General features: G+C 44.0%; 1 protein-coding gene across 1 annotated transcript; it reads right to left on the bottom strand.

The window, feature by feature from the left end:
- Positions 1-1,613: 1,613 nt before the first annotated feature.
- Positions 1,614-2,754, bottom strand: LOC136510918 (protein VASCULATURE COMPLEXITY AND CONNECTIVITY-like). Its single transcript, XM_066505206.1, has 3 exons — positions 2,659-2,754; positions 2,303-2,508; positions 1,614-2,235 (listed from the first exon to the last, which is right to left on the bottom strand). The coding sequence occupies exons 1-3, from the start codon at positions 2,752-2,754 to the stop codon at positions 1,614-1,616; spliced, it is 924 nt and encodes a 307-aa protein (XP_066361303.1).
- Between the last annotated feature and the right edge of the window lie 7,653 nt (positions 2,755-10,407).

Here is a 10,407-nt window from a genome sequence, read left to right as displayed (position 1 = left end):
CTACAGTAAAAATGCCTCGTTCCTACTGTGCGAATCTGGCGTAGTGTCTTTCAATGGTGTTTTTCTATAATTTTATTATCTACTCTATCCTTCCCGTAAAAAGTGCCGCTATAGAATTTGTGTTGGTCTTAAGTTTGACTATGTTTATAGAAAATATTAGTAATATTTATATCTCTATAAATAAGTTTGTTATGAGAATATATTCAACGATCTATATGATGATATTGATGTATTTGTAAATGTTAATATTTTCTTAAATAAGTTTATTATGAGAATATATTCAACAATAAATCTTATGCAAATATTACCCCTTCACCAAGGAAGTTTGGGCAATACTCCAAACTATGTTCAGCCAAACTCATCTCCACGGTATTCCGCAGAATGGTTCTATATCTACAAGTATTGGTGAAGATGCAGAGCACACTTTGGTAAAGCCCAAAATGCCTCTTTTGACGTAATTAGTGTACTTACGGTAGAATGTTTGCAAGGAGCACAACGAAGAGTCTTCCGGTACAAGGAACTCCAACAACGAGAAGTCTTTTTTTTTTTAAAGATGACACCTATGACCTAACAATGGCCCTGTTCGGCTTACCACATATTCGGCTTGTTCGGTTTGTTTTTTCAGCCGGAACAGTGTTTTTTCTCTCACAACAATTCAGCCAGAACAGTGTTTTTCAGTCAGTCTCAGCCAAGTTTCAGACCAGCGAACAGGGCAAATATAGCTTGACGATGCATCCACCACTTACCGATCATTTTATTTGGGTTTACCTAGTTGTATCTTTTGTTGTTTACCTAGTTGTATCTTTTGTTGTTTTTCTTTCTTAGTAGAGGGGTTTGCTGTGCCCGACCTGGCATGTGTGTTTTGTCGTTGGTGTTTTAAATAGCGGGCTAAGACATTTAGTGACCATCCTCTTCAAACAACTAATAGTGGGCTCAATCGGGCTAATAGCCGCTAAATTGTACATAGGAGCAAAGAATTTTACCCTCTGCAAACAGTTATATCTGGAGATATATAGCGACAGCTATAGTAGGAGATTTAGAACATTTTGTTGCTTTAGTTTTTTCAGTTGCAGGCAATGGTTTGCTAGTTGTATGTACAATCTAGCTGTTTTTTCGCTCTCTTCGGAGCACTTGGTTTGGCTAGTATGATGTTTCCTATTTGCTCCTTTTTGTTGTATTATTGAATAAAACTTGAGGCAAAGCTCTTGCCATCTCTTTCAATCACAAAAAAAAAATCATATCAACTCTAGTTTTTAGATCGTGGGTAAGCTCTGTACCCAATTATCGCAGCGTCCTTTGTGCATATACATATATAGGAGGTGTGTAAGGTCATGTTCGTTTGTCTTATGAGCCGTACTTTTTTAGCGGATGAATAATGTTTTTTTTTCTCAAACCAAATCAGTCAATAGTACTTTTCAGCCTGACTTATCAGCTAATTGACCAGAGCCAAAGTCTAACAAGAACAAACAACAAACTTGAGCTACCAGGTCAGAAAATTAGAACTAAATTATTAGACTCACTCAGGCACTCAGCAGAAAGACCGTGGGACGACGAATTTGTTGACGACTGGCATAAGAAGCTTGCATAAGGAGGGCACCGATTTGAGGCTAGAGCTAGACAGCATCTGTGGACTGAAGATCAGTCATGGACACAAGGATATCCCCAACACCACTGTCAGAAAACAGGGAATGCTCCACCACACGCGCAGCCAATCTAATCCCTGCTTTAGTTAATTCTTCGCGGATAAGATGTCCATCAGATCCTTGCTGGACAGGGTACTGTATTGTCTCATTCTCATTTGGCACGCCTACTGCTTGAGGCAGCTGGACCGGCGGTTGTAGGCCCATCTCGGCCCCGGCCGGCGGCGTCGGCTCACCTGCTGGTTCGGGGGGCGCGGATGCCATGGCCGGCGGCGGTACCGTAACCGTATCAGCTGGTGGACGCTGGAGCTCTTGGTCCCGTGGGGATCCATTATTGGCTTGAGTAGCATCAGGAGGGAGCTTCGGTTCACCCTCGGCAGGAACGACTGGCGGCGCCGCAGCAGCTTCCACCCGCTTCGTCCGCATCAAAACGTAGGAGGTGACGCCGAGCGCGGTGGCGGCGAGGGATAGCACGCCGGCGCCGGCGAAGACGCCGTCCTTGAGGTAGTAGCAGTTGGGCGCGGTCATCCGCACCACGTTTTCGTTCCACACCGCTCCTTCTATGAGCAGCACCCACGCGATCACCGCTGCTATCCTGCTCGCAGAACGTGCGTGATCATTTGCTCATATGTTCGAGGGAGAGATCGGCTGCGGTCACTCACCATGAGACGACAGCGCAGACGATGCCGACGATCCGCTTGGTCTCCGAAGGGTTGGAGCGGGACTTATCGCAGCAACCACAGCAGCCGCCAACCGCCGTGAAGGTGACCTGGGCGGCAAGCAGGAAGATGGCGGCGCAGATCCCCAGCCCAAGCGCGGGGTTCTGCGGGTAGATGCACTCGTCGTCGAACACAAGTATGTTATATGGCTGCATGTTACAAGATTCATTCGACTTCAGTTAAGCAAACAACAACGCGAGCGCGTACGTGCACCTAGCTCACAGTTAGTCGTCTCACAGAACAACAAGGTCATATGCATCTTTGCAAAAATGTATAGCTAGCAGATCGGTAGTGCTTACAGTCAGCTTTGTTCCCTCTGCCGAGAACCCAAAGATGGCGCTGAGCACCCCCAGAGACCCGACCACCGCAGACACGATGATCAAGATCTTATCCATTTTTGTGGCCCTTTTATCTTCCTCCAGGGGCAGGAGATGCTTGAGACTTGAGAGGCGTGGTTCTTCTGTCTGTGGACCAACGTAGATGTCAAATGTGTGCAGTGTGCTTGTATATATAGATGGTGCACACTTGCTGTGTGCAGGCCTGCCCTACCGAGAGCTAGCTAGCTCAGCACCTCAGGCACACCAGACATATGCTGATCGAAGAAGTTGGTCGTCACAAGCAAACGGGAAGACTACTAATAGAACAAACCATGCATCATATCACGTTTGTCGCCAAGTTCGTGGTAATTCCTCTACGACTATGATTGGGTTCATCTGCCCTACATATATATATGGGTAATTTTCCCCCTCTCAGCAGCTGAATTCTGCGTCTTTGGATGTAAAATGAACGTCTTTGATTAAATCAATGCTGCATTCACCTATATATAGTATGTGGTTGCTTTCCATATAGTCCATTCGGCACGGCAACGATAAATCCTTCACTACTACAAAAACGATTAGTGGCAACATCTCTCTTTCTTTGTAGGGGTGGCTTTATATTGAGCCGCCCCTATAAATGGTTGCCAAATGAGCCGCCCTTATAAATAGATTTGTAGGAGCGGCCGGTGTTATCAGCCGCCCCTACAAATGGCTCGATTTGTATGGAGGGGCGGCTCAATATTGAACAACCCCTACAAATAGACACCGGGTATTAAAAATTAAACACTAAAATTCAAATTTTGTAAACGACCTTGGATGGAGAAACAACCAAAATGAAAGTTGTAGATCTCGAAAAGTTATGAAACTTTATAGTTGACAACTTTTTGATTTGAAATCATCTTGTCAAGAAAAACTACGTTTGAATTTCTAAAAAATTAAAATTTTAATTTTTTAAATGACCTCGGATGGACAAACAGTAAAAATGAAAGTTGTAGATCTTGAAAAGTTATGAAACTTTGTAGTTGATAACTTTCTCATTTGAAATCATCTTGTCATGGAAAACTACGTTCGAATTTCTCAAATTTGAAATTCAAATTTTATAAGTGACCTCGGATGGAGAAACTACCAAAATGAAAGTTGTAGATCTCGAAAAGTTATAAAACTTTGTAGTTGACAACTTTTTTATTTGAATTAGTTTAGGGCTTAAACAATCAATTTATGCTCAGTTTTGTATAATATGTGGGGAACCAAAATGGATTATGGACACAAGTGATCGTGAGGTGTACTGGTAGAGGAGTTTGTGCGCGAGCGAGAGGTTGCGGGTTCAAATTATGCAAAAATCATGAAAAAATGCTACAACCATAGAGAGTAGGGTGTGTGGCCCTCGATGGGGACTTCCTTGGATTAGAAAAAAAAATTGCTATTTTTTCTCTTTTTTCGTGATTTCTGGAAATTTCTGTCTCTGCAAATCAATTCGTAGGGGTAGCGAAAATCGTCTCTACAAATACATAATTTGTAGAAGCGTTTGTGTAGGGGCGGCTGGACAAACCGTCCCTATAAAGCCTCTAGAGGGCCCCCTACCAATACTATATGGAGCAGTGCTTGCAAGTACTTCCGAACGTACTCTCTTGTTCTTCTCCTAAACGACGAGAGACGATAGAGAGACCGCCAGCCCGCTTTGTTTCACACTGCGTTGGTACGTACTTGGCAGCGAGTGCTTAGAGGAGTTAAGGGTGCTTAGGTAAGGGCGACCAGGCGACCTCCTCTAGGTAAGGGCTTAGAGGAGGTAAGGGTGCTAATTAGGTAAGGGCGACCTCCTCTAAGTACAAACAGCCGTTCCCAAAAGTGGAGTACAATACATGCCACCGTCATATCATATTACCAGAATATAATGGAGAAGGAATAAAAAGTTCAACAGGCTAGGTTAATGCCATTGTGATCTAATATAACTAATACAGGGCTACGTAAAACAAACATTACTAGAATATTCACATCGTTCAACGTTGGATGTGACGATTAAGTAGCATTTACCCGCAAACACTACTAGTAGTTGTTAAATGTTGAGGCCATGATGGCGATGCCCTCATCACATTATCCCCTTCGATCCTACCTTTTGCGGGAAAACTATCTTTTGCCCACGAACTGTCTTTGAGTAGCGGCAAGGTGTATTAATTGGGCCCAGTATTTAGTTAATGGGCCTTGTTTTTTGTTTCCTCTAGTTTTAAGAAGCGGGTTCTTTTCAAGGGCACGTAAGTTTTCATGCAACACATGTTAATGTTCTCTATATTTTTTTTGTTTTGCTTTGTTTAGTGTTTTGTTTCATAGCCTTTTTGTCTTTTTATCATTTTGTTTCTACTTTAAATGTTTTGCTTAGTATTTCATTTATGTTTTAATAGCTGTATTATTTCTTTCATTATCTTCAATATTTTTTCCTAAAAAAATACTCATAGCACATATATTTTAATCTTTTGCACATTGCTTATAAATTGCCATGCCTAATTGACGAGCAGTTGGGAGTAATCACGCCCCCACAGCTTCGCCCGCCTTCTCCACCGTGCGAGCCTTTCTTCTCTAACAACCTATTGTCTCTGCGGGGCGAGGCGCGGGGCACGTGACGAGGTTAGCAATGGCCGATGCGGCGGCAGGGGTGACGCCATCCTCTCGAAGAAGAACCTGCGATGGGTCCGGCAGTGCGATGACGCTGTGGCAGGGACACATTGAAATTGATCTTCACTTTGTCTGCGAACACGTGTTGGCTGGGGTGGTTCGGATTTTGCATGTCCCCACCTCGCCACAATATGCTGATGTCTTCACTGGAGGCTACCATCTTCGGTCCCATGAGTTTGGATCCACTCTAAACGTTCCTCCCTGTGGCTAGCCACACTCAGACTACAGGAAAGGGGGTGCTAGATAAATACTGCAATGTACCCTTGCATGGCACTATTGACTTGTTTTGGCCTAGTACCCGGACATCTGGACGGCCACACATACTGCCTACCCATGCACCTAACGTGCTCCCTCTGCATGTGGCAGGAAACGACGCTGGCGACGCACTTCCCTGGATGCATGTGGCCAATGGAAGGGACGTGTGGACCACGCCTCTGTCCTCCCACTTTGCCTGTGTGGGCCCACAGCGCATGCATGCAGCTCCTGCACACCCGTCGGCACGCTACTGCCGCATCTGTTCGTGCGCTCCTACTGCTATTGTCGTCGCGCGCTGCTGCTGCCGCACATGCTGATCGAGCCCCGCCTGCTGTTGCGGTACGCATGCGCCTGCCCATGAATGTGGGGGCCGCCGTGCCTGCTTTGCTTCTTCCCACATGCACGAGGGAACTACCTCCGTCTGCGCCCTCTTCCAGCGCCTAGTCATGCAACACTTGCAACATAAAGCATTTGCTGCAACATACGTCCAAAACAAATGAAACATTTACAAACATACGCTTGCAACATATGTGTATGGCTACTGCAATATATGCAATATACAGATAAAACAATGGCAACATACATTTGAAACTGGTGAAACATTTGAAACACACACTTGCAACTTACGTGTATAGCCAGTGCAACATATATGCAGCATCTAGATAAAATACTTGCAACATAGTTTGAAGCAGCTAAAACATACACTTGCAACATACGTGTATAGCCATTGCAACATCTAGATAAAAGACTTATAACATACGTTTGAAATAGCTAAAATATTTGAAACATACACTTGCAACATACGTGTATAGCCATTGCAACATATACAACATTCAGATGAAACATACATCTGAAACCCATGAAACATACGTAGTTAGATGCCATGGAGTGACGAAAAAATTTGGGCCAACACTCAACTGCCATGCAGATGTGGGCCCACGCTCCTCTCACAGATAGGCAAGAGGCCTGACCAGCCCTACAACTAGCTAAGCACCTAAGCCAGTCAGCCAAAGCAGCAATGCAGCAGGCAGCATGCAGCAGGGGTGAAAGCCCTAGTTTGGTTTTGGATATTTGATGAAACTTAGGACTAACCTTTGATCTAAGTGTGTAAATTAGAAAAGGTGGTCCAATCCAAGTGATAGAGCAAGATGAGGTCCATGGTGATGAAGATGGACATGTGTTGATGATAATCAAGCTCAACTTGGAAAACAAGAAAGAGGAAAATAAAAACCGAAAAGATCAAGGCAAAGGTATAAGATAGGTTTTTGTTTTGCACTCAAGACACCATAGAGGGTGTGAGTGACTTAGGATCGATAGCCATACTATAAAGAGGGGAAGTCTTTGGCTAAACGGTTTATTGAGTGCCACTAAGTGACATGACTTTTGCATATGCATTTAGGAACCTAATGTGCTAACTTTGACCCTTGTAAAATGCTTTGAAAAATGCTAATAGGTGCACATAAGTTCTACACTTTATGGTTAGCAAGTTGGAAGCAAGGGTCAAGTGGTTGTGGACTTAGAAAAAGAAAAGGAGGAGTTGCACGATGATCGGACGCTGGCCACGTCCTGATCGGATGTTGGCCAATTGAGTCCGGTCATTTTTAAAAACTGGCCGAGAGGGGCAGAGAGTGATCAGACGCAGGGCTTCATGCACCTACATGTCTGATCATCTCTTGCAGAGGTGGCATGAGTGGCGATCGGACACGCAGGCCCTGAGTCAAGTGCGTGCTGAAGTACTATGACATTAGCCTCAGGCGAGCGCGTGTAGGAGCGGTGCACTGATCGGACGCACGGGTGCATCAGGTCACCTCTGACCTGACACGTCCAGTCAAGGTTTTTCACCTCTGGATGCTCTTTGTAAATGTTCGGACGCCGTGGGCTCGAGCGTCAGGTCTTCATAGCAACGTGTCCGGTCACGACTTAACCCTAGGGCGCTTGATCAATTGACCATTGGAGATCAATGGCGTGAGTTCAAAGTGAGGACACATGGCAGCTGATTCTCGACCAGACGTTGGCTTGGGCGCGTCCGGTCAACTTGACTGGCATGTCCAGTCAGTACGGAGAGTGGCCTCCCTTGGCTCTAACAGCTCTATTCGTTTTTGGACATCTATAAATAGTGTTTGGCCAGCTTGGGGCTCACTCTCTTGGCACTTTGACATACTTGACATCCTTGTGAGCCTAAGAAAACACCTCCCACTCATCTCCATCATTGATTCATCATCAAAGTGAGATTGGAAGTGATTTCAAGTGCATTTGCTTGAGTGATTGCATCTAGTGGCACTTGGGATCGTTGTGGCTGTGGATTTCTTGTATCTCTTGGTGGTTGCCACCACCTAGACGGCTTGAAGCAGTGAAAGAGCTTTGGCATGAGTTGCTGATTGTTCATGGCTGGCTCTAGTGATTGTGAGGAGTCTTGCACCTTCCCTAGCGAAGCACTGCAAGGTAGCTCTAGTAAATTACTCGTGTCATTGAGTTACCTCACTTGTGGGTAGGTTCTTGCGGTGTCTAATTGTGTGGACAAGGTTTGTACAACACCTCTTAGCCACCAAACCACCAAGTGTTAGTCGACACAATAGGGACTAGCGTGTAGGCAAGCACGTGAACCTCGGGAGAAAATTGGTTATCTCTTGCTCTTTTTGGTATTCTCCTGGTGATTGAATCAATATTCATCTTGTGATTGGTTCACTCCTCTACGTGGCGGTATAATCACCCAACTCACCCATTTACATTCCTACAAACTAGTTATAGCATGCTCTTTAGTGTAACTAGAATTGAGAGCTTGCTTTGTAGTTTAAGATCATCTAGTGGAGCTCTTTAGTATAGCAAGTGTGAGAGCTCTCAGTGAGTAGTGACTTAGCCAATTGTGTGCTTAGTGGTTATAGTAACTAGAATTGTTAGATAGGTGGCTTGCAACCCTTGTAGAGATAGAGTAAGTTTACATTTTGCTATTTGTCATACTAATCAAATTGCTCTAGTGATCTTATAGATTTTTAAATTAGCTATTCACCCCCTCTAGCCATATTAGGACCTTTCAAGTGGTATAGAAGCCATGGTCACCGTTTGATTGAAGGCTTAACAACCTCGGTGTCAAATTATGGCTCAAGTTATGTTCAACCATATGGGGGGGGCAAACCACCATTCTTTGACGACACATGCTATGATTATTGAAAGAGAAAGATAAACATGTATCTTGGTTCAATCAATGATCAAGTGTGGGATGTAACCGAAAGTGACTATACTATCATTGATCCCAATAATCTCACCAACCAAGACAAGGCCAACAAGCAATGCAATATAATGGCTCTCAACACCATATGCAATGCCATTGATTCTAAGGTGTTTGAGCAAATCAATGGTTGTGATAGAGCTAATGAGGTATGGAAAACATTAGAGGAAACATATGAGGGCACACCGGTGGTGAAGAGTGCCAAGTTGTCCATTTTCAAGGATAAGTTGACAAGCTTCAAGATGAAGGATGATGAGAGCATTCCAGAGATGTTCCATCGATTGCAAGTGATTATCAATGATTTGAAGGCATTGGGAGAGAAGATCAATGATGATGATGTTTCTCATCGGTTCTTGATGTGTCTACCTTCAAGATTTAAGATGTTGAGATTGCTTATCATAAGAGGAGGGTTGAAGGAAATTACCCCTAACCAAGTACTAGGTGATGTCATGACACAAGAGACATACCGTGTGGAAAGGAAGGGGGTTGACAAGGATGATAAGAAGGAAGATGAAGACAAGAAGAACAAGAGTGTAGCATTCAAGGCTAGCTCATCATCCAAGAACAAGGGCAAGTCCAAGAAAGAATCAAGTGATGATGGAGGTTTTAGTGACATTATTGATGAAGCTATGGCTCTCTTTGTGCGCAAGATAGGAAAATTCATGAAGATGAAGGGCTATGGTGCAAGAAAAAGAAGAGATCACATCAAGAGCAAAGAATGTGTGAGAAGATACTACAATTGCAAGAGCTCCGATCATGTTCTAGCGGATTGTCCCTACAATAGTGATAATGATGATGATGAGAAGAATAAGCACAACAAGGACAAGGAGGAGAAGATGATGACCTTCCAAAAGAAGAAGGTTGGAGGCTATGTGGTCACTTGGGATAGTGATGGCTCTTTGGATAGCGATGACTCTAGTGATGATGACAAAAAATCTATCAAGAAAGCACTAGTAAGCATCACCATCAATAACAAGCCCTCCATCTTTAACACTCCATCGACATGCCTCATGGCAAAGCCTACCAAGGTAAAAATATGATGTGAGTGATGATGATGAATGTGAAAGTAATGCTTGTAGGAGTGATGATGATGATGAGGAGTACACCAAGGAGAAGCTCATGGACATGTGTGAGCAAGTGCACATTTGCTTTGAGATGAAGAGAAAGGAGTGCAAAAAATTACGTAAGAAAGTTAAATTTCTTGAGCAATCCTTTGATGAGCTCAATGCCACTTATGAGAGGCTAATGGAAGCCCATGAGAAGCTTGGTAAAGCTCACTCTAAGCTTGAAAAGGCTCACTCCTCTCTCATCGAGCAAGTCAAGAAGAAGAAAGCCAAGAAGGAGCAAGTGATTGTGTCTTGTGATGTGGAACTAACATGTGATATTATTGATGAATCTTTTTATAAGCCCATTGTTGTTGCTCCCACTAACCCTTCTTGTAGCACTACTACTTCCACTTCACCTTTGTGTGATGGTTTAACTTGTGATGCCTCACTAATGGTGGAAAATAAGACCCTTAAGAAGGAGGTGAATGAACTCACTTGTACCTCAGGCAATACCTATGGTGGAGATACCGGCTTGCT

The sequence above is a fragment of the Miscanthus floridulus genome, chromosome 16 (assembly GCF_019320115.1).
Source record: "Miscanthus floridulus cultivar M001 chromosome 16, ASM1932011v1, whole genome shotgun sequence".
NCBI classification, from domain to species: Eukaryota; Viridiplantae; Streptophyta; class Magnoliopsida; order Poales; family Poaceae; genus Miscanthus; species Miscanthus floridulus.
Note: the sequence above shows the minus strand (reverse complement) of the source record. Positions and strands in the feature narration are given on the sequence as shown.

Excerpts from the sequence above, each read along its gene's own strand:
- LOC136510918 (XM_066505206.1), bottom strand. The coding sequence starts at position 2,754 with ATGGATAAGATCTTGATCATCGTGTCTGCGGTGGTCGGGTCTCTGGGG. Across the intron at positions 2,509-2,658 it reads CAGAGGGAACAAAGCTGACT|CCATATAACATACTTGTGTT; the intron begins GTAAGCACTACC and ends TGTAACATGCAG. Across the intron at positions 2,236-2,302 it reads GTCTGCGCTGTCGTCTCATG|GATAGCAGCGGTGATCGCGT; the intron begins GTGAGTGACCGC and ends TTCTGCGAGCAG.